Source organism: Perognathus longimembris, chromosome 7 (assembly GCF_023159225.1).
Source record: "Perognathus longimembris pacificus isolate PPM17 chromosome 7, ASM2315922v1, whole genome shotgun sequence".
NCBI classification, from domain to species: domain Eukaryota; kingdom Metazoa; phylum Chordata; class Mammalia; order Rodentia; family Heteromyidae; genus Perognathus; species Perognathus longimembris.
The window spans coordinates 59,161,239-59,186,845 of NC_063167.1; the positions used below are offsets into that span (position 1 = coordinate 59,161,239).

Here is a 25,607-nt window from a genome sequence, read left to right on the forward strand (position 1 = left end):
TTTTTGAAAAAGAATACATTGGCCTGGTGACACATGGCAGAGGGGCTTGCAGGCAAAAATAAGAACTTACCTCTGCCAAGAAAATGACAGAGGTGAAGGTAACCCTTAATAGCCGAAGAACTAAAATTGAATTACTATAGTGTTTCTACAAATCCAGGAAATAAAGAATGGCCCCATGCTCATATATAGATATGTGAGATAAAAATTAATTTCACTTGAAATTATAGTATTTTCCTGACAGTTGGTTACTTTATTGTAATTCAGTATATTAATCACAAAGATATTACAGTAGTCATCAAAGTCAGATCTAAAGCTATGAGCAAATGCCATGGTCTGTAAGAAGCACTGAACTCAGTTACACAGTTACACTGAAGGAATTTGTACAACACATAGTTATTTTGTATTTGTACCTCTGCATCATTATTGTGCTTCTAGCACCAACCCCAATATCTTGAGCAAAAGATGTAGCCCAGAAAACTATTTTTGGATTGGTTTAAAGAGAAGCATATTGAAGAAAGACAAAACATTGAAAATTTTGGCAAAAGATATTGAAAAAGTAATTTGAAAACTTACTTGAAGATATCATAGAAATGACACAAAATGGCCATAGAAGTCTTCAGAAGTAGCACAATTTTCAGTGTGAGGCACAGTCTGGTTGGCTTTATGATTGTTTTTAAACAGTATCAAGTCTGTATGCAATTCTTAGGTGAATAGTAAAAAGCCCTTTCAATGCGGAAGTCAATTTGAGAAGCATATTCAGAATTACTGAGCAAAAATAGGACAAGAAGACTATGGGATTAAGTATTTATTTTTTGATGCTGGTATCTTATTTTTGAAGTTGGATTGATTTGATCTTATTTCCACTTTTGCTTTTTTGCTGTTTCTTTTAATTTTTTTTCTTTTTTCAGGTTTTCTTTAAGTTATAATTTTAACTAGTTTTCTATTATCTTTAACTAGTTTACACAGAAATTTTCAATTTGTTTCTGAGCTTTAAAAAATAATTTTCTATTTAATTTTGTTGCCAAGGTCATGTATGGAGGGGGGTTACAAGTACATACATAAGGTAGTATGCACATTTCTTGTCATACTTGTTAGCCCCTCCCTCATTTTTCTCCCACCTTCTCTCTCCCTTATCCCTCAGCCCCCAGTATTACAGTTAATTTCCAACATATTGTCTTGTGAATATCGCTGTTGGGTTGGTTCGCCCTTTATGCTTGGTCTCACCATTTTGATCTTTCCCTTCCCTTCCCTAATTCAGATAAACGTATATACAATATCCACGGTACCAAAATCAAATACAGTGACAACCATAGGAAAGAAAATCAAAAGGAAAAAGAAATAATTTCATATAGTACATTAAAAACAACAACAAAGAAAAACCTCGTTTTCATATCTTAGAGTCATTTCACTTAGTATCATCTTGTATGATCATATGTACACAGCTATTGAACTGTTGTCATTCTCTGCTAGGACTGTCCTAGAAATACACTAATTATTACCACTGAGGGAGACAATGGAATCTATGTTTCTTTGGGTTTGGCTCACATCACTGTTTGTTTTTGTTATTCCCCCTTGCCCTCCCGGCCACATTCCCTCCCTCCCTCCCTTCTTCCCACTCAATCATTTTTATTTGCATTTTCTTATGATTATCTTCAGTTGCAGTTTCCCTATTGTTAAAAAAAAGATTGGTTATGTTAACTTAGAATTAGCTAATAATAAACCACATGTGTACTTATAGGGAAATAAGGTTAAGAAACCAGCAGTTCGGAGATCTTCTTTTGTCAAGATACACCTTCCATATGTTTTCTTTTCTTGTGAAACTATTTGTAGGATTGGTTCCAGTTTTACACATTTTAATGCTTCAGAGTGAGATTAGGAAGATTAATCTAGTGAATGTTGGCAGGCTGAGTTGAAGTGAAAAAGAAGGTATGAGATTTTTGTAGGTTAAAGGCAGGCAGACTGAAAGGAATGAGAAGGGGATTGAGTCCTTTCAGAGTAAGAATGCTGCAGTGAGCAGGTAACATTGAAACTGAGGTACCTTTTGTATCCATTGAGTTTCATTTTTATGCATTTAAGATGACCATGTTAAAGATGATTTTTTTTTTTGGTTTAAATTAGAGTGGCTAATTTTATTTGTGAGTATGTATATTCAGTTACACTTAATAAACTGGGTTCAAAGGAAATATTTTATTGTAATTGTGATTTTTTTTCCTTCTCATTTCATACTAATGTATTTCATTGTTATTGTAAGTTAGCAATGGAAGGATGGATATATGTATAATTCATGCTAAATCATTATATTGGTCTAGAAGGTTTTTCAGGATACTAATAATGTGTAGAGGCCTCTTTAATACATGAGATTATAAGCATTATTAATGTTAACAGACGTTGTGCTTTAATCCCTTAGAACGATTGTTTGGTACCAGCAGGAGATTTATTAGGACTGAATTGTGTGAAATTGTGTGTGCATAAGCTGCTACTTAGATTGTAAAAACGCTATTGAAAACTGTTAAAAAAGTTTTAGCTAGAATTGGCAGAGAAGTATTAGCTGTGCTAAAAGAAGTATGTGTGTATAGTTGGCCCATGCGCCTTAACCTTTTTATCATTTATCTTCTTGTATTAATGTCACTGAATTATTAATTCATGAGCCAGGGTGGGAAGGGTGAAGGCACCATTTAAATGTGTGGCAAAGTTATCCTTATCGCTGGAGACATGAAAATAGTCATTTTGTGTTATCTGTAAAATGGAAAGGACATTTAAAAATTCCATTTACAGTAATCTACTTCACTACCAGTAAAACACCTAGATTATTGCTACCATAGTATAATGATCTTATTAAAAATTTGTAACCCTTCTACACTTTTGTCTTATATGTATAATATTGATAGAAAAAGTTAGCCTTCATTTATGTTAATATGACACCTACTAATTGTAGTGGAAAGTTTTATTCTTCTGAATAGCATATTGTAGTTTGTCAAATTTTAAGACATTAGATTTACAGAAATAAAAATACTGTAATAATAAGAGTAATTACTATTTCAATTGAGAGGAGTCTGCTATAGGGAATTGGGTGGCTCTAAAAGTGCATTTTTTTTAAAGCTGTACTTTCATTGTAACCTTTATAGTTACTTGATAAAAGATGGGTAACTTGGCTTTGTAGGACTTTTAGCTTTAGAGAAGAAAGCCATCAAATTAGAATTTAGCGATTTCCGGTTCATTCACATGTAGAATTGGGATATATCCAGGATTTCTTCTGGGTTAGTGGCCACAGCAACGGAATTTTCATGAATTTGAATGCCCTATACCAATAACTATTTGAAATCTTCATATGAACAAATGGTGGCGTAGCTAAGGGGCGTGTCCAAACCTCATTACTTTTCAGTCTCATTAGTTTCTGTTTTGATTGGCTTACTATTTTCTCATGTCAAACAATGGAGGAAAACAAGTTACTGTGGAAATAATCCAACCTGTATATATGCTCTGTTTTATGCCTACTGAAACATTAGCTTGTTAGTATAGCGGAATGTTATTTTAGTTTTCTTTCAAGTATTATTAATTTACCTTTACACTAATGTTTTAATTAGGTTCTTCAAACAATAGACTAAATTGGAGTGATTATGCTAGCAGTCATTGGCAGTTATTAATTCCCTACTTGCCATCCACTTGCCTTGGTGGTATGTTTGTCTATATTAAGTTTGGCAAATTTGCCAGCCTCTTTTAAGTACAGTTTCATTGGCACAGCCACTTATTTGTTGGTGACACCTTTTAGAATGTAGTGTATAGTTGTGTAATTGTGGCAGTAACGGTATGCGATCCCTAAATGCCAGAAATATTTGCAGCTTTACTATTTAGGTTTTTTACACCCTCCTCCCCCCAAACTTGAGCCGGGGTCTAGTCACTGCCCCTGAGAGTTTTCACTCAAGGCTATTGCTCTGTCACTTCAAGCCACAGCACCACTTCTCGTTTTCTGGTAGTTATTTGGAGGTAAAGAGTAGCATGAACCTTCTTGCTGGGGCTGGCTTTGAACTGTGATCCTCAGATCTCAGTCTCCTGAGTTACTAGGATTACAGGTGTGTGCCACTGGCACTCTGTTTCTGTCTAGTTCTTTATAGAAAATGTTTTTTTGACCCTGCTCTGATACATAGAGTATTAGTGAATATAATTTTTTGGTTGAAAATTTCCAAACATAATGGACAGCAATTGGTAATTTTAGCTTTAAATTATTTGGGAAAATGATTTATTGTTATTTTTAGGCAGTGTCTTTGTCTTTTAGTTGTGTTTGTGGATACAGGATGTTGTGTAGCCTCAGTTAGCTCTTCCTTGAGTTATGGAAGGCAAGTGCCACCAAGCCTGGTTTCCATTTTTCTTTATTTGTGGAATAGGAAGAATAAGTAGTATTTTTATTTCTCTTCAAAGTTCTCTGATTACAACATTAAAAAATTGCTCAGTATTACAAAAAGCATGTTAGTTATTTATCGAAAGAGAGAACTGACAAGTAACTTCAATTTTTAGTCAGCTTTTGTCAGCTTTTTATAAACTATGCTTTCTTTTTATTAAACATTATTGTTTTATTGCTACTTTTATGTTATTGAAATTTTAATAGGAGTTATAAAATTCCATTTTGAAGTTGAAAAATCTCTGTTCTTAAAAACCACAGGACCAGGACATGAAACTTGATGTTTTAATTTTTAATAAACTAAAGTTTTTGTTTCTCTTTTGAAGTTTAACATATTTTATCACTGTTCAAAATGACCCAGTTTGTTATTTATTCTTAAATCTTGTTCATGAACACTTTTCTTGTCTTACCTTGTCATCACATGAGGTACATGCAATCTGCCTAATTTTGGATGACAAATAGTTTATTCTCTACATTTATTTAGACTTTAAGTTTTATTTTTTGTATTGGTAATGTACTTTATCTACATAATCTTTTCCTCTAGAGCATAAGAATATTCCGTTGTCTTTGAGTTTTACTCATAAACATGGTTATAAATGGTGTGTAGCATAATAGCTTAATGGGGGATTAGCGCAAATGAAGATTCAGGAACGTGTTCTTTCTTGAAGTCACTGATGTCATCTTGATTTTTAGATCATCTGTAGTTTTCCCAGTTACAAATAGGAGTGTGGAATGTGGGAACTAAGAACTCAGGTTACTGTGTTATGGCTGTCAATAGAATAAATAACCTGTAAAAAAAAAAGTTTCTCTGAACTAGGTTTTCTTTTAGATGTAGCTGTAAAATGAAGTCAGTCATAACTGAGACATGGTTTTATAAAAGAGAGCAGAGACTGGTTAAGCAAACCACAGAAGTCCCCAGATATTTTGTTTAAATTACTTATGGTAGAATTGGTACCATATACATATAATTAGGACAGAGATGAAACTAGATTTATCTTTTCTTACTTACCTCTGTAGAGTTGTTGAAATTGAGACCTGATTGTTTGCTATGTGTCTTGAATGTCATCAGGTAGGTGAAGTGAGCTCTTGATCTTGGTCTTGATCTCATTAAGACAATGTTGTTTGATCTAGTTAGTTACATATTACAAGGAAATAGATCTCAAAACTGTTCTTACTTTTATTTTACTGCTTTGGTGTGAAACACATTTGTTCCCATTGAGTTACTGGGACTCTAGTAATTAGTATTTAACATATATTTCTGACTTGGTATTTTCTTAATATTCTTCTTAAAATATTTCTTGAAAATGACAGCCATATACTTTCATATAATCCCTTTAGAGCCTAAGCAGGGCTAATTGTTCATTAAGGTGAAAAATAGTACTAATTTGAGCATCCAGTATTAAGCGATACTCGCTAGTTAGAAATTTATTGAATTGGCACACGCACAGTTACAGTGCTAATAAGATTTGTCCTATTTTTAAAGAGTGTAAGTTTAGAAAACATAGTATAGATTGGCATAGTTTGAAAATGGAATTGTATCATTTATTCATCACAGAAGGCGATGAGCTGGACTTCATATTAAATTTATGGGTATATGGTTCTTTTTATTTTTTAAGATTATTGTATATATTTTACTCAAATTACTTTATTACCTCCAAGAAACTTCTAGAGATATTGGTGATCCAATATATAACAGATCCTTGGTCATTATTATTTCATTTAGTGGTTGTATATATAAACCAAGAGGGAATTTGAATATTGATTCAGGGACTAGCTAGTAACAATGATTTATGAACAAAGGATTCAATGAGCCAAACATAAGGTTGTATTTTTCAAGCTACATTGGATATTTTTCTTTTCTATTTTCCTAAATAGTTGTTAGTTGATAGTCTCATAGACATTAGCATTAAAACATAATTTCCATATCCGATGAGGATATATTGCTACTTATATTGGAGGAAATATTTATGTTTCTCTTCCGAACTTACAAGCAACCTCTCAGGTAGTTTGGTTGATAAGATTTATCAGTCTAGAATAATTTGTTAATTTATAATATGTAATTATGAGAGTTTTAAATAGGAATTTAAATGAGTAAAATTAAGGTAGCTCAACTGGAAATACTAAAAATTAATATGGAGCTATCATTACCTAAGGGATGTTAGTTTTGCTCATGTAAACATTTTGTAAATCAACTCTTTATTCTTTTGGTATTCGTCACTTTTGTAATCCCAAAATAACTGTTGTATTCCCATTTTTTTTTAATTTTTAAAGGAAAAGATTACCATACAAATAAGTTTACCTAATCTGCTTAATGACAGTGGCCATTTTGGAACCTGGGCTTATTTCCCAGCTCAGCTTTTTGTGCGCTATCTTTGAGCAGGTTAAATTTGTTATTTTCACATAAGATGGAAGTACTATATATATTTTTCAAGGTTGTTTTGAAAATAACATTAAGTAGTAATAAATTACTTTGCAATCTAGCTTAGCTTTAACTCTTGAAACCTAGTTGTCTGCTAGGCTTTTTATCCAGAGAGGTTGTTTTTGAGCTAGTATGTAAAACTTGAGAGTGAGGAGTATTGCCTCTTTTGTTCTTTAGTACACAGGAATTAATAGATGAGCAGTAAACATTTGTTTATGAGTAGTTTGGTGAGTGATTGGAAAAACTGGCTTTCTAGTTGATTTTGGTTAGAATCTCAATGGTAAGTAATTTAGTCAACTTTATGAACCTCATATTCTGACCTTTATAATATTGATATTGCATCTTTATGAAGATTAGTGTTTTTTTTATGAGCAATGTCTGATATAAAATGTTATATACAGTAAGCACATAGGAAATGTTTCTCATCATAGTAGCCAAAAATGTGTATTTAACTCTAAAAGTAGTGTGTGGTAATTCTTACTTTATTACAGATGAGAGGAAATAGAGCAGTCTCTGTTAAAATTAAAGTACTGTTATTTAAAAATAGCTTTTCAATTATCTCAAGTTTGGGGAAGGAACCTTAGCTTTTAACTTAGAAATGTTCTTTGTTGTTTTCTTTCCCCTAACAATAAGTACAAACTATATTGATCAGATTTTTTTAGGCTGAAAGTTGAAGAACTTGTCAAGTTCTTTTTAGGTAAGACAGTATTTTGACCTGGGCATGTAACTTTACATTCTATGCTCCTTGAAATCTCAATTCTAAGTGCCTGTACAGTCTTAAAACATCCCCTGAATTGGTTTAAAAATGACAGTTATCTGTTTTTATTATTGCACTGGATGGATTTTAATGAAGAGAATGGCAGACTGCCCTGGACTACCCGGGTGTCCAGCTACAAGCCTCTTTTGCATGCTCAGCATGACTCCTAGATTACAGCATATAGCAGAGGTAGTTTATCGGGAGCATTTCTGAATTTACTTTCGGTTCTTTTAACTCCTTTCATAGGAGAATGAATATATTCTTTCACAGTGGAGAAATTCTAGTGAAGGGTAAGACCACTTATGACTATTAGCCTAAGTAGTTTAATTGATGTACTCTAGACTTGATACTAGTGTCTTGGTACCAGTGTTTGTAGAAATAAGATGGTGCTAGTGGCGACGGGTTTGCCACGTGATTGTAGAATCTATCGGCATTGCTAGCACAGTTCCTAATGCTGTCCTTGGGAAGGAAAGGAAATAAGCTCGAATCCAGAAGAAATGTCTGGAGCTAAAAAAATGTTTGGAGCTAAAAAGCTTTCCTGATTATTGGTAGTCTGGGTTTACTTAGTCGATTTACTGAAGGAAAACTCCCAGTGGTGTTGTTTTTTTTCTCTGATGTTAACAAGAAAGGGAAATTCTAGTCTATAAGGATCACACGTGAAGTTCTGAAAATGTGAATACTGTAAGCTTTGGCCAAATTGATATCAGACTGTAGTTTAATTTTTATTTTCCAAACTTTTGCATGGGTTAATGGGGAGGTTGTATTATTTTCATTTGTGATTAACTTGGTATAAGATAGTAAAATATAGACAAGCAGTCTTTTTTTTGCTAGTAAGTTTTATTCCATAATGATTATGATTTTGCAGTGCAAAAATGATCAGAAAGACTTTCTTGCAAAGCTGTCCTTAGTTTTCATTTAGACCTGACATACATTTAATGAATAAAATTTTAGGCTTACTGAGAGCATTAATGTTTCATTTTATACAGCATTAGTGCGTAATAACAAGGATGGATGACTTTGGTAGGTCTTATGCTTAGATAGCTTTATTTTCTCCCTGTTCTCTTCATGCTCCTTGGGCATAATACCAGTCCATGAGCAGAAACCAGAAATAAAGCTTCAAATAGGAATCTTTGTAATGACTTAGACTCTTGATAGTCTATCCATTGTAGCTAACCCAGTCTAGAAATTTTTAGTTAATTTTTTTCTTCTAATTAATGTTACATTCTACTTCTTTGATACTTATCAGCATATCATGCTTACTTTTTCTTTTCTTTCTTTATATTGTAAAGGGAATGTGAACAGTGCCACTTGTCTCCTACTTTTTCTATATTTGTCAAATAAACTTCACATCACCAGGTTACATGTGTGGTAACCTAAGTATGTATCTGAAAACAAACTGATTTGTGGCATCCTCCTTTTAAATAATTTTGCTGACAGTTTAAGGTGCAGGATATTTATTGCAGCTAATAAACATGAGCAGGTTTCTGTCTGAAGACTGCAGCCGACATACTTTGTAAGTAGTGTATAAAACATTGAGGGCTGTGGGGATATAAACAGCTGAAGCATATTCCTGGAAGTCACTGTTCAGCTTTGGAAGGTAGTAATGATTCATTAATTGACTTTTACATGACAGAGTAATAGGATACTTAGATCTAAAAAAAATGATGGCAGAGGTTTGGTAGACAATGGCTTGTGGTTTATAGAAACAAGATTAGGATGGAATTGTTTGAATCATATTTGAAGGGCAAGAGAAAGAAGCATAAGCAAGAGTTGTATATTAGAAATAGCTTGTATTTTTGAAGATTATAATCATTAGTTTGAGTGGAAATATACATTTTCAATTTTTATTGAGAAATGAAATATGTATTACCCACTTTACTTCCCATTTTTCATTTCTTACCATCCTCTGTAATTTTCTTGGAAAAATTGTGTTTAGATATTTCTCATTATTTACATTAGATTTTTTTAATTGAAGGGAAACCTAGTAATCCTTTTGTAATTTTGTTGTTTGCTTTTGTTTGGGGAGAGAAGAATCCCCCACCCCTTTAATTTAGGGTTGCTCTGTGTAGTACAGGCTAGCCTCACTCTCAAATCTCTCCTATTTCAAGGCCTTCCAAATGCTGGGATTACAAGTGTGCATCACTAAGTCTGGCTTTGTGAATTACTCTTATTGAGCTTCATTTTGGAAATACTAGCAAAGCTTGATGGGAAACTGTTAGCTACATCTGTGCTTGTACCCATTGGCTCCAAAATGTTTTAGGAGCAATGCTTTTTTTGAGACTAGTTTCACCATATATGGTTATTCATTATTGCTTAGCTGATTGTGGTTTGCTAAGTATTTCAGTTTTCATTAACATTTGTTCAATGAAGGGTTGTTTTTAATTTGCATCCTAGCAATAAAATCTTTTGACATAGTTTTCAAAATTGCACTTAAGTTCGAACTTCTGGAAATAATTTTATTTGCTTTGAAAGGATTTAGTTATAGGTTGTAGAATGAGAAAAATAAATTTGATACTCTACTCTTTGCACAGGCAGATGAATTTAAGCTCGATTTGCATAAAAGCCATGATTTTGTCTATGTATGTATGTATGTATGTATGTATATGTATGTTCAGAATCTGTTCCTCTTTCAAGAAATAATTGTTTCCACTAAGTCTTATAGTTAACTGGAAAGTGTTACTTTGTTAACTGTGTTTCATATTTTTAAATCTTAAGAATGTACTGAATTTTACTATATAAAATCTGTTCATAGAGTGTCCTGTTCTGGCCAAAGACCACAAGAGAAGTCTTGGTTGTGTGGTTTCCTTCTCCTTTTCCTCTCACTAACAGAGGTTTTCCTATCTTGGCAGCTGTTTCATACAAGGCAGACATCAAGCCCCTGATTTCTTCCTTCCCTTTCTTCCCACAAACAAGAACTCTTTCAATAGCCAGTGACCAAAGCCTGATCTTGGATTGCCTTACGAAACTAGAAATGCATTTAGGAGTTGTGTATGTGGACAAGCTGCCTGTTGGCATTTAGCTCACTGAGATGAAAGTACCCAAAACAAGTAAAACTTGGACAGTCAAAATTTTGATGTTCAACTATGGAGCAGTCCAAAGGCTGACATTTTTCACCCCTAGAGTCAGACACAGTCTTGCTGTGTAGCTCAAGCTAGTCTGAAAAGTAACTATGGGATCTCGGCTAGCCTAAAACTTATCATCTTCCTGTGTCTGTTAACAGACATGTACCAGCAAACCTTACCCGACTCAGTTTTACTTGTAGCAGTTAATGCATGTCATTCCACATAAAACACAGACCAATCAATGGCTAATAGCACATCCCAAACGAAAGGCTACATCATAGAGCAATTCCTAACATCCTACATTTTGTTTAATGATCTTTTTAAGCAAATAGAATAATCCTAATATGTGGGAGACTTTCAGTTTTTAAGATAGGAACTTTACCATAGCACTTGTACCTGCAGGCTTCCTTTGTTCTTTTGACTAAGGTGTGGGAACTCTGTAAAAAGTGTGTAGAATGAACCATTTGATGCACGTGGAGGTGTGTCATATCTCCATCACATTATCTATCTATCTATCTATCTATCTATCTATCTATCTATCTATCTATCTATCTATCTATCTATCTATGTATCGCCAGTCCTGGGGCTTGAACTCAGGGCTTACGCACTGTCCCTGACTTGCTCACTACTAGTGCTCTACCACTTGAGCCACAGTGCCATTTCCAGGTTTTTCTGAGTAGTTTATTGGAGATAAGAATCTCATGGACTTTTCTGCTCTGTCTGGCTTTGAACCACCCACATCCTTAGATTTCAGCCTTCTGAAAAGCTAGGATTAAGGCCTGAGCCACCAACCAGTGCTTGACTCAACAGATTAATTTTTGATCCAACACTCTTTATCTGTTTATGGTATTCAAAACAGGAAACATGTTATGTTGCCTTTTCTTTTATTCTCATCTTGTTCTTTTGGACTTACATGCTCAGAATGGCAAAGTAACAACTGTGATCCCTTAAATGTTTTAAATATTGTCAGAGAGTGATAAACTTTGGCTGATGATGGCTCATGGAAGGATAGGGTGCAATTTTTATAGTTAGAACTGCAGTATGATAAAAGCAAACTCCTTGGACCTATGCTAGTGTCAATTAGCACACCTTCTGGTGTATTTGTAAGCATGGTAATGTCCTTATGATGAATGTTCCAAACTACTTAGAATGTGATTGCTTGTCTGTGAATCCACATTGTAGTGAACTGCTAAGAGAATCTCATGTGATGCACGAGGCATACAGTAAATACAAATTATTTTGGATAACAGAAAAGGGAACTCACAGTTTATGTTTGAGTGTTTAAATTATCTTTATGCTTCGGAGTGGCACCTCAGTGATTAAGTATGTGTCTTATTAGAGCTACATAGGTAACCTCAGGATGGGGAGGACAGTGGTTCCTTCACTGTCACAATTCGTAAAATTTTTATTTACAGCTGTGTTGAGAAAACTTGGCACGATTATTCCTTTGAAGAAAAATATGAATAGGAAAAAACAGTAAGATGTCTCTTTAAAAGAAAACTTTAAAAAAATTTAGAGGCTAGATTAGGATAGTAGGCAAATTTAGGAATAGCCTTCATTTTTATATATGACACTGATGTTCACCTTGTGACCCCATACCTTAGAAAGAAGTTATACACTTAGATAGAACCCAATAGATGACTTAATTTCATGTTACCCTAGGATCTGAGAACACTTTTATTAACTCATAGTCTTGAAGTTACTGTTGCCCTCTCTTGTTTTGGAGAACTGGACCTCTCCAGGCTAGTCAGAATTAGAATCAAGCCAGGGTTTATATTGTTTTACAAGGCTGGTATAACTTTGAATATACAGTTTGTCATGGTCTTTGGGTTTTCATTTTGGGTTTAATGGACTTGACGAAGATTTAATCTTTAAACTATATGTACTGTAAAGAAAACCCATATACTGTAAAGAAAACCAGAAGATCTTAGAAATGCCACTTAATTACCTTGCTACTTCTATAAGTAATTAGTAGCCAGATAAAAAGCAATTTGATATATAATGTTTAGAAAAATGAGGTCTCTAGAAGTTCCTACATTTTATAAAGAATAATACCCATATGTTAAAAGCTATATGCTATTGTTTCAAAAATAAACTCATTACATGTGTAACACCTTGCAAAGGAACATGATAAACACCCTAGATTAAGTAGTAGATTGTGTTAATGTTATCAGCATTAGAAAAAAAAGAATGTGTATGTATTCATAGCATTTTGTTTAGAGGTAGTGTGTACTATAACTATTAATTTGACTAATGACATACATGTCAGGAGAGACAAGTACATTGTTTTGAAATGATGTTCTAAGCTTTGATGGTCTTCTAAGGAAACCTCATTATTAGGAACTTAGGACTCTTGTGATTTATGTGTCATGATTATCTACCAATGCATCTCGGGTTTTGTGATTAGAATGTAAGGCTCAAATATCTACTGTGTAGGGTAGCTTCCATGTTGGTCTAGAATCAAAATACTTTAAACTTAAGAAAGGAAGCAGAGAATAGAGTTGTTACTTTTGCATTTTCTGTGATACTAGAGGGACCATAAAGTAAATGATGAATTTGTTTGTTTTTTCAGATATGAGGATCAATGATGCAGACTGCTGGGTTCGATGAAGCTGGGCATTTATAACTAGATTCATTAAGGAATACAAAGAAAATATTTAAAGAAATCAATAATGGTGTCTTCTAGTTGCAGAATGCGAAGTTTGTGGTTTATCATTATAATCAGCTTCTTACCAAATTCAGAAGGTAAGATGCAGTTTAAATTTTCTTTCTTAAATCCAGGAGAACTCGAAGGATACAATTTTATTTATGTGTAAGTGGTTAGAATATTGTTAATTTAAAAATATGCTGGTTAGTGGGATTGAATTATTTTCAGTATTTATACAGCTTAGTCTAGTTGTAAAACATAGAATTTTTGTGTCATTTAGAAAAGCCTGTTTTTATATTGTTTTTCCATGTAATTATTTTCAGCATTTATACAGATTAGTCTAGTTGTAAAACATAAAATTTTTGTATCTTTTAGAAAAGCCTGTTTTTATATTGTTTTTCCATGTTATATTAAAAAAATCCTTTTAGGTCTTTATATACATATATAGGTATATGTGTGTATACAGACACATACCATGTAGAAATTTGCAGAAATATAGTAAATATTCCATTTACTTAAGAAAGGGGTTGGAGATTGAGCATGGGCTTCGCTTCACTACTTAAATTCTAGCACTGAGCTACACTTCTATTTCCTAAATATTATTAAAATTTAGAAATAGTATGTTTTTCAACACTGCCTTAAATATTGGAAGAAACATACACTTTGGGGTTTAATGAAATAACCAGCATTTCTTAATTATTGTATAGATTTGTTGATGCCTCTTATTTCTATAATCTTAGCTGGTATTTATGTGTGAAAAATAACACTCATTCAAGGGCATTTTATTTATTTATTTATTTATTCAAATTTTTATTATCAAACTGATGTACAGAGAGGTTACAGTTTCATACGTTAGGCATTGGATACATTTCTTGTATTGTTTGTTACCTTGTCCCTCATACCTCCCCTCCTCCCCCTTTCCCTTTCCCGCCCTGAGGTTTTCAGTTCACTTACACCAAACAGTTTTGCAAGTATTGCTTTTGTAGTTGTCTTTTTTTACCCTGTGTCTCTCAATTTTGGTATTTCCTTTCAATTTGCTAGTTCCGATACCAGTATATATGGTTTCCAATATACTCAGATAAGATTACAGAGATAGTGTAGGTACAACCACAGGAAGGTGATACAAGAACATCATCAACAATAGAAGCTACAGATACACATGGGACGTTGAAAGTAGTTACAACTGTGATATAGCAATTGTTTCCATAACATGGAGTTCATTTCACTTAGCATCTTATGTGTTCATTAGGGTATAGCTATTGGGCCTTGTGATGCTCTGCTATGACTTGCCTAAACCTGTACTAATTATTCCCAATAAAGGAGACCATAGAGTCCATGTTTCTTTGGGTCTGGCTCACTTCACTTAGTATAATTTTTTCCAGGCCTCAAGGGCATTTTAGAGTTGGCTGAATCTAGGAGTTAAATATGGTGGTAAGATATGTGGTTTTTATAGCTAGTTGATAGTGGTAGTCATGGGCATAAAGTATATTAACTTCTAAAATCTGTGTAGAATATGTTTTACTTGGAAATTTATATAGTATATAATGGATTTTTTTAGTCCCAATGAAATAGTATTAAAATGTTTTAGAATTTTAAGATTAATATGCACTTTTAAGGAAACTTATTTAAATCTTATTTAACAAAATGAGAGCTAGAGAGAATGAAGCATACCGTCAAGTAAAAGAAGCCTTTTCCATTCTTTGTAATAAGCTTCCAAGTATTAGACATTTAAATTTTGCTGAAAGGAAATTATTTCCTAGAAGTTAGGTTTTGTCATTATTTCCATTTTCCAAGTTTCCTCCATCCACTACATTGTTAGACCTTAATAGTATAATTTAAATGCAGAAAAATTTAGAAGTATTCTTCTATATTCAGAAGCATAAGAAGTACAAATAGATTCATGTCACTTGAAAGTTAAATATTTTATTTTCAGGTGATATTGCTGTTTGCTTTAGAAGAGAAGATATATCAAATCTAAAAATAATGTCTGAATGGATTGTAGTGCAATGATAAACAAGCAGAAGCTGAGTTTAACAATATGAATTTCAGGCTTCAATTATCATGAAAATCATATGTATAGTCTAAAATTTTGCATATGGTTTTTGGGGGGGATAAAACTATCTGAGTTCCTGCTGTTATGTTTGAATGTTTTTATACATTTAAAACAGATTCCAGGTGTGGACCAATGGCTCATTAGTCCAGTAATAAAAATTTTCCAATCAAGTTAGAGACCACTTTGCTGGCACAGTAGTTTAACTCAGTGGGGAGCTAGCAAGCAGTAGCTTTTTCATGAGATACTGCAGTTTTATTTCTAGTGTCACCTATTAGGTCAGGATTCATAGCTGCTGTTAAGAGAAATTTCAATTTTGGCACATCAGGCCAGGAGGTGTTGTTTTTGAAGGAATTCCCTCCTATGGGTAAAAGAGAACCTGGGACAAACTCACACTGCTAGTTGTGAGAGTATACACAGCCAGTGCACACTATTAGAACATTGATCCCGCATCACATGAGTTTACCTTGGAAAAGTTTTGCATGACATGATAGCCCTTTATTGCTGGAAACCAGATAATGGTCTGTGAACACCTGTCGAGAAAACCAATCGAAGTTAGATATGAGAGGCATAGGAAAGAAGATAGAAATCTAACTCTTCAGGCATTAAGTTTCTTCTGAGCCCTTGTATGAATATTACCTTTTAAAATCTTAAATGTGTGTGTGTGTGTGCATGTGAGCGTGTGTGCCTATGCATTTGTATGTATGTACGTAAATACTAGTTTCTATCTAGGTCAGTGCCTATAAAATCAGATGAGATTATTTTCTCTATATATATAATGACTAAGTTGAGTCAGGTGATTGGGATCCCAAAATGGATGAAGCACAGCTCTTATTTGAGAAACTGATGTTCTTAGGCTGAGGTTGCAAACCTCAGACACCTACTGACACCAACTTACAGATAAAGTAACTGGAGAGCATCAGGGCAGGTAAGGGCTGCCACAAATTGAAAAGCGTTTGTCAGGGTACACCTAGTTCATTTCAGGATTTAATCAACTTTTGCCAGTCTTCCAACTTTTCAGTTGAAACCAGAGATTAAGATTTTTTTAAATGTCAACTGATTAGATATTTTAAAGGGGAAAAATAAAGTAAAATAGCCATGTTCTCTGGCTGCCTTTTTAGAGTTTTGTTTATTTCCATTTCAGAAGCATATTACTGTGTATAATTTTAAAGGACACATCTCATTTTGAATTTGTTAAATGTCTGTACCTTTGAGCAGTATATTTCTAAATTTGGAAAGAACACTTAATTTGTACTTAGGGAAGCCTTATAAATGTAGAGTGTGTGTGTGTGTGTGTGTATGTGTGCGTGTGTGTGTGTGTGTATATGTTTATTTCTCTTTTATGGCCTTATGCATGCTAGGGCAATACTTACCACTGATCTATATATACTTTTACCCCTGAGCTGTACCCCCCAAATAAACTCTCTTGGGCATATTAGAGAAAATTAGTGAGCATATTAACAATGAAAGTTAATTTTAAGAAGATTTAATTTTTATAATTTTCTTTTTTATTTGTCTTTCAGTCCATCTTCATGAATATTTTGCAAATTATGCATTATTGCATTTTTAATTGAAATCTCTCCTGTATATTTTTGTAATTTCCAAATAAACAGTGATTGTGTGAACACCAGATTTAAAAAAAATGTTTTGTAAAATTTTCTTAGAATTGATTCTGTTCATGAAGAGCTAAAGCATTGACAGGTCAGTCTTGAGAACTTGGTGTGCTTTGATTATTTTGGCCAATTTTTATAAGCATAGTAACACACTGTGGAATCATGTAACAATAAGAAGGAAAGTAAATTGAATCTTTGTGTCCTAGAAGATTAAATTATGCTATATAATGGAGCCCTGGCAAGCCTAAGTCAGATATATGAAGACTTGCTCAAGGGATAAGTTATAAATAATAGTGGTTCTTCAGCAAAGACAGTAATATGGATTTCAGTTTGAACTTTTTATGCAATGAGTATGTAATTAGATCTCATAAATCTAAATTTTAGTTATTTAACTCAAATTACGTTGTTGCTTATACTTATTTCAAAGAAAAACTTTATGCTTAATATAAATGCCAGATATTCCAATATGGCTTTACATATATTTATTTTATATAAACCAAGAACAATTAAGAATATAGTGTAGAAATAGTATCTTGCCAGTTTTTAATGTGCAGTTAAATTTTCTAAGCACATTTTCTAGTGACTTTTGAATTAACGTTCTCATGTTAAAATATATGTGATTGTAAAGTATTTTCAATATCTGGTATAAGAAAAAAATCCAAAGATTAAGTGTAAATTGGAAAAAATATTTCCTTTAGAATGGTCTGATTTGGTGGAAGAATTAATAACTGCTATCCATGGTTAAACCTTAAAAATTTTAATTCATAGCACTGAAGTTTTTTAAACCTTCCCTTTACTTATACATAATATAATATGTATTGTGCAAATGTATATATAGTTATATAGTATGTCGGCTATATAATGGCAGGGACCTTTTGTTGTTCACTGATGTATTGAAATGCTTAGAACAGCATGCCTTTTTTTTTTTTTTTTTAAGCAGTTGGTCAATCTATATCCATCACCTAAACAGTATGTTAATAGGAAGGGGAGAGGAAAGGAAGCAGTGTTTCTTTTAACAGGTGCTAAGGGGAGAGGACAGGAAGCAGCAGTTCTTTTAACAGGTGCTAAGTGCCATGCCTAAAGAATGCTAGGCAAGGGCTGTGTTATTGAGCTATTAGACCAAGTCATAAATGGAACTTTCTGGAAAAATATTTTTGAAAAAATATGGTTTGATTCCCTGTGATTTAGAAGTTAGTACCCATTTGCTTTCTCAAAATTAGTGTTTATGTATCATCAGATTTCTTTTTTATTCCTTTGGTCAGGTTGTTGATTATAATTTTAAGCTTTGAAAAAGGAACTTTAAAAAATGCTTGACACTGTTGAGAAAAAAAGGAATATCGAAATAGTCATATCACCTTGCAAAAGCAATATATTTTCCATTAGAGATAAACACTTCTAAACTTCTGCTTTTATTTATCTCTGCATTGTAATACCCTGTTCTTTTGCTTGATGGAAATAACTAGATGGCCATTTTTATAATAGTGCTAAATTGACTTATGATAGGAGATTTAGGTTTTTTAGTCTAGCAAGATTGACTACTTTTGTTCATTGCAGTATGTCTGATTAGTGGAAGACTAGGAGGTAAATTTTCAGCAAGGTACTTGGGGATTTGGCTCTATGACTCCTATTAAACTTAATGGGAGTCAGAACTCCCATTAAATTAATGGGAATTGAGTATCTGTGCTCGATGCATAGCAAATGTAACCTTATTTTATAAACTCACAAATTATGTAAATGAACATCCATTCAGAACAATGCCATTTATTTTTAATGATTTTATTTATATTTTCAGTGTAGACCACTGTGAATTTACTCTTAAGGAAATATACAACAGTATTGCTCTTACAACACTTTAAATATTCTTTAGTATTAGGTTTTATGAGTATAATGTAATTCTGTTGCAGCAGCCTTCTCTCTGTAGATAGTGATCTAATTTGGTTTTAAGACTATAAATTTGCCAGGGATGGTACTGCATGCCTGTAATCAATGCACTTAGAAAGCTGAGGCAGAAGGACAGTGAATTCAAGTTCAACCAAGACTACCTATCAACAGTTTATCTTAAAAAAAATGAAAATAAATATATATATAAAATTAAAGCCACTTAGAAATAGTATGTTGATTTATCATCTTTTTTTTCTTTTTGTGCTTAAACCAAATGCCATGAAGTTTTAATGCTGAGATTCAAGATGAAGGTAACTTTGTTTTGAATCTGTCCAAGATTTGCAAAAATTAAAATTAGGTGCAATAGGACACATGAAAGTCACTTTGGATTTTAATTTGAGAATTTTTATATACTAGCCTTAGGGTCAAGATCTGCCATGTTTCATAACTTAAGATTATTCAAGTAGTTGGTTATTTTTGTTTTTCTCCCACTTTCTACTCTATTAATCTTCTTTTACTTTTCCTCATACTGGCAAAGGTTTTATTTAGTCCTAGGAAATATTATAATTAAGGAAGTATGTCTGCTAAGTAAGTGTGTGATTTCAGTTACCACAGCTCTCAATAACATCACAATCTTTGGCTATTTGAATTTTACAAGCCCCTGTTTTGTAACAATAATGAGTGTATCAAGTATTTCATAAATCAGCACTCTGAAATAATTTCCCAAAATTATGAGATTATTAGCCTTTTCTAAATACCAAAGTACTTTTTAGCTTTTACATGAATATTAAACATTTGTCATAGTTTTTGTATATTTAAAACAATCAGTAACGTATTAAACATAGCACATGCTGCATTTAAAGTACCTTAATTTTGCCGACCTGTTATTCTGCTAATTACTCATTACATGTTTATTTCCATGTTCATGGAGCTATGTGGTTCAACTTACAAATTGATAATTTCATTTTTTATATACTGTATACCTACATTGTAATATTAGAGCATAAAACAGTATTAGGGATTAGACATATCAGAATGAAGGTAGACTCAGGTGTGCCTTGAAAAACCTATTGACTTGCCGTAGTACTAAGGAAGTGTCGCACTGGAACATGCTTGTCATGCTCCCTTCCTAAGGGAGCATACTCCTTTCATAAGGGAGCATCTGTGAAGCATATGCCTGGTACCCTGTGTTTCTCTTGGTTTCCTGCTAACTTCCTTCACATGACAGAGAATGACATATGACAGCCATGCAGGCAACATGTAATAGACATCACTGTGGATTAGTGAATATCTCATGACATCTTTCAACCCTGTTCCTGAACTTCTTTTGTCAACTTGACAGAAGTGATTCTTGGAGAATACCTAGAGTCAGCCTTGGGATCTTTTGGTTAAAAATGTAAAACTGAGAAGAGAATTCTTATATCTGTGCTTCAGGAAGCAAAAACAACATTTTTAATCTTCCCTTATCAGCACGGGACTCACAATTCTTGCTTTAAGGGCTTATTTTCTAAAGTGCCTTTTCTTTTTTCCTGATTTTAAATGTGAGACATTTGTGAGAAAAAATAGGGAAAAAAGAAATAAAATTCATAATGCTTTGACCTTCATAATACCACATTATCTTTATATCAAATATTTTCTCCAGTACATATTTGATATTTATAAATAAAATAAATTACATATGTATAAAACAATAAAGTTACATTCTCAATCTAAATGTACTCTCCAGATTTTTCATTCTGTGTGATCATAAACTGTTGGTCATGTCATATTTAGATTATGGATTGTAATGGCTTCATTGTAATTTATCATATGTACATGAAAAAAATCATTCCTCTTCTGCTAGTTGACATGGTTCCTAATTTCCTTCAGGTGTGAGGATAATAAACACATCTATAAGAATTTTTTTTCTTTTACATGTGGTTATTTCCTGAGTCTAGAGTTCTAAGATTCTGATCATTATATCTGAGATGTGATGCAATCATAGTCCAAATTGGCTCTTTAATTTTTTAAAAATTTTATTGTAAGGGTGATGTATAGGGGGATTATAGTTACGTAAGTCAGGTAATGAATATATTTTTTTCTGAACAGCATCACCCCATCAAATTGGCTTTTATTAAGAGTCACATGAATGTTCACCTTCAGTTCTAGTATTGGAAATTGTTAGTCTTACATACTTAGCTAGAGATATTTAGATTTTTTTAAAAAAGAGCTGGCACATTAACATGTGAACAAGTGTTTTAGTAAATTAAGCTTGTGATATAGGGTCTTATTGTGGTTATGTAGACTATGTTTTGTAGTTGTAATTTTGATGTGAATTATTTTGTTCACTACTAATCTTTCTGATTACATTATTATAGTTCATTGATTATAATAGCCATTGTTATTTTTATTAGGAAAAATGTATTCCAGTTTGCCTGGCAGCTTAATTGTGTGTATGTGTGTGTTTGTATGTGTGTGTAACTTTACAATGAGGAGAATTTACAATGTAACACTAATTGCAGATTTAAAATCTCACCTTTGTATCAATACTCACTTGCATCTTCATCTTTGTGACTTACATGTGAATTTAGAATTTTTAGAATTAATATTTGGTAAGAGCTTTATGTCTTTTTAAAAATTTTTTATTTTGCCAGTCCTGGGGCTTTGACTCAGGGCCTGAGGGCTGTCCTTGGCTTCCTTTTGCTCAAGGCTAGCACTCTGCCACTTGAGCCACAGTGCAACTTCTGGCCGTTTTCTATATATGTGGTGCTAAGGAATCGAACCTAGGGCTTTATGTATATGAGGTAAGCACTTTTGCCACGAGGCCATATTCCCGGCCCCAAGCTTTATGTCTTCTAACTTTTTTTTAAAAAGCAGTGCTTATGGTCAAACTTAAGGTTTATTAATGATAGTCAAGTTCTCTACTTTTTATCCCATGCCCCTAAATTCTTCATTTACTTAGTTTTAATGAAGTGAACTATTCTTAAGCTAATTCCAATGAGTCAAAATTTGATAAAATAGAGGAAATTGGTACAAAACCACTTAATGGATAGAAAATATATGTTGATACTGATGTACTTGTGAAAGTAAATAGAAAATTGTTTCTCATGAATCCTAGAGTATCAAGAAATAAAATTTCTTGGGAAAAATTAAGAGATTCAGAACTTAATCTGAATCTTTGTTTTTAATCAGAGGGAAGCGCAGTTTAATCTTGTGCTGGGTTTACTGTTAAAAAAAATGGAAGTAACTCCTAAGATATTTTTTTGCCCATTTCTGCAGTGCTTCCTATAGTTTTCTTGTGTCCTTTGTGTTTGTCTAATTGATGTGTTTGTACATAACGATTAGTTCGTCTCCTTTTCTTATTGCTCACTTTTCTTTGTTGTGAAATCTAAAGCTTTGTAATGCTGACTGACATGCAGTTTTTCTTAAAGTATGTACAAAAACTCCCAAATCAGAAACTCAAATTATTTTGGGCTCCACTGCTAAAATTTTAACCAGGCAACAATAAGCCAATATTAAACTGAAACTAATAACTCTCGAGGTAGTGGTTTAATGGGGACTCAGAATTTTAATATTAAGAATGTCCGGGGTTTACCTGTGGAGATAGGTGCAGAACTCCTGTTGGATGTTGAGATCCACTTCCTAAGGTAGGCTGCTGGTAACAGAGTGATGCTGGTTGGCAAAACAAGGGAGACAAGTGGTGTAGGTTATTTCACTTGTTTAAGCAAAGTTTTTCTCTTTGGTTTAAGTGAGATATGCAAATTTGTGTCCTGGTGGGAGAACTTAAAGCAAGGGCTAGAAGGGCTGTCTATGGTGTATATGTAAGGAGGTATCCCTGATGTCACTCTAACTGACTTTGGTACACTGAGTACTGTGTGTATGTTTATTGGAACTAGGGAAGGGGAACACCAAAATGGAGAGACAAAGGGTAAAAGATGAACCAATGCAGCAGCAATACTTAGAAGAAAATATGTTGTAAACCAACTGTACAAACTCAGGGGAGGGGAGGTAGAGCGGGGAGGGGAGAAGGTGGGAGAAAAATGGAGGAGGTAAAAAGTTTAATAAGAAATGTACTCACTGTCTTACGTATGTAACTGTAACCCTTCTGTACATTACTTTGGCAATTAAAAAATAGTATAGAAAAGATTCTGGAAGAGATTTGAGGAGAAAAAAATTTAAGAGGAGGTTATGCTCAATTAAGAAAGTAACTTATATGTGTAGAGTATTGTTCCTCAAAATTTAACCTGTTTGTAAGTCACTTGAGGTATTTGTCACAATGTTGCTCTTATTTCAAGGAATCAGAGATGGGCCTTGGTAGCCTGCATTTATAATAAGCTTCCAGGTAACACTCAGGGTCCTGAGCAATGGCAGGACATTTTTGTATCAGGAGTTTGGGTTACTAAAATGTTTTGCCTAAAAAAATAATCTGATTTTTCATAATGATAATTTCCATGATTAAAAAGATCAAAGTTTTTCCCAACACAAAAAACTCAGCTGAAATATAGAAATAATAGTGTTTCAGTTTTCTAACTCATTCTATTAAAAAAGGAGCCAAGCTACCTTGAAATTTGTCTGAACATTGTTATATTTTGTTACATGCCCGATCCTGTTTTATGTGCTTTGTATTGACCTTTTATCTGATGATTTGCTTTGAAAAAAATCCCTGAGCGCCAGTGTAGTCTGACCCTTTCTCACCAGTATTTTCCTGTATTCCCCATTGATCTGTCCTACTTTCACTCTGTTGTTCATAAATTACTTTTAATAGCATCTTAATGATACAACTTTATTACTGAAAGCAACATTTTGCAATCCTGTCATGAGGGCAAAAGTGTACGTTTGCTTGCCTTCACTGATTTTAGGAAAAGTTCATCATTTTATTATTATCATACTAATAATAATTTCAAAGCATAGTGGTCATTTTCACTTCAAGATTAATACTGTGTGACGTGTTAGCACTGTGTGAATGTTGAATTGGGTACCTGCGAGTAAGCTAGGCAGTAAAAGTAGCCAAGGACATTTTATCCACCCAAGGTCATTTAGTGGTTTTTCCTACTTTGTAGTATAATCAAAGATTGTCTGCTTTCTTTGAAGTAGTGGACATACTATTCTTTAAAGGACACGATGCCCTTGTGCTTTTTCTGAGATAAAAATAGGTTATTGACAATGATGTACTGAAATTTTAGGATAATGCAGATTGTTTCTTTATGAGACTACTTAAGCTTTCAAAGCCCAAACCAAAGCAGGTAAGTAGCAAATTTTAAACAGAGGTTTCTGTATAAGTACCATAGGAATTTTTATTTTTTTGAATTGAAGAACTTTAGTTTGGATTCACACATGGAGATTTGTAGTGTGAAAATGAAGGAACTAAGACCTAGAGTGTCCTTAGGCCACATTCAACTTGTAGCCAGTCCAGTTTTCTTCCCCTAGACTTTTATGTTCAGCTCCAAGTCATTAATTACATTTTACTACCTTCTGAGCCTCTCAAGAATTTAAAAAGTATAATTGGAAATATGTTGTAAGATTGTTTTGCTTACTGGTGGTTATCAAAAGAATTTTTTTATTTATTACCATTTCAAATCAGAAAGTATAATAAGGGTTGAATGTAGTGACCCACTTGTTTAATCCTAACCCTCAGGAGGCTGACCCCATAGGGTTCATGAGTTTGAAGATAGCCTGGGCTACGTAGTGGGACACTTGTCGCAGAAACCAAAAATTCTAAAATAAAGATTGGTGTTTACCTTTTTCCAATGAAAATCATAACTACTACTGGAGGAACAATTTTTTCACATTGAATGGTCTCACACACACACACTAGGCAAACACTCTACGGCATGAACTCTGCCACTTAGTTTTTTTGTTTGTATTTTGTTTTGGAAATAGATGCTTACTAACTTTTCCCGGACTGGACTTGAACTCATCATCTTCCTGCTTTTACTTATAGGTGGGATTTCAAGCATTATTACCATAAGAGGACCTATCTTGCTAACTCTAACAACTTTCACATAATGTTCAGAAATTTACAGCATATTTAAAAAAAATTGAAAGTGAAGAAATCAAATATTGCTGAGACATTTACCAAACTGTATATAACTTCAACTAATTTTAAACATTGTTTTAACTTTTTACACTTTTAGTTATCATTTCACAGTGATTATCAGTTATCATTAAAATAGTAAGAAGTTATGTTTCTGGGTTTCTTGAGATACAGGGTTTGAGGTACCTTTTCCTTTTAGTTTTCTTGCAACCGGAAGATGGTTAATCCTTTGATTCATTTCAGCATTTAAGCAAATACAGACCATTCCTGATAGCTTTCAAAAGCTTTCTTCTGTGGCATTAATGGCACTCCCTGTAGATTGAGATCCTGCTTTATTTACTAGAAAGCTTGCCTTTTAGACTTGTCACTCTTGTTCTTTCAACAGTGTTGGTAATTGACTGGTAGCAGAGATGGGGAGGTAAACATTTGGTGACAAAAGCTAGGAATAGATGTGACTCTCCTTTCAAAGGTGGTGGATCTTTGCCTCTTGATCTCATTTCTATTTGGACTCAACTACTAAATGGAGACTTGAAGAACAAAGTATATTAAAAAGCATTCAGAAATGTTAAACAACTATAAAACCCGTAATCATTTAAATGACAGCAGCTGACTATTTGAATTAACTTTGTGTTTGGCTTAATTTGGGGCCCTAATTATTTTTAACTTACGTGAGTAGATTTCAATTAAAGTATCCTGCAGGGATTTGTATCTAAGGCAACTAAAAGAATCATTTTACATGAAGTACTTTTGTTCGACTGATTAGGCAAGT

General features: G+C 33.3%; 1 protein-coding gene across 9 annotated transcripts in view; it reads left to right on the plus strand.

Moving 5' to 3' along the window:
• Adgrl2 (adhesion G protein-coupled receptor L2) overlaps positions 1-25,607 on the plus strand; it is a 180,634-nt gene that overhangs the window by 22,867 nt on the left and 132,160 nt on the right. For all 9 annotated transcript variants that reach the window (XM_048351649.1, XM_048351648.1, XM_048351651.1 and 6 more), the window contains exon 2: positions 13,207-13,379. In XM_048351649.1, the coding sequence (XP_048207606.1) occupies positions 13,307-13,379 (73 nt within the window). In that variant the 5' untranslated portion in view covers positions 13,207-13,306. The remainder of the gene's footprint in view (positions 1-13,206; positions 13,380-25,607) is intronic.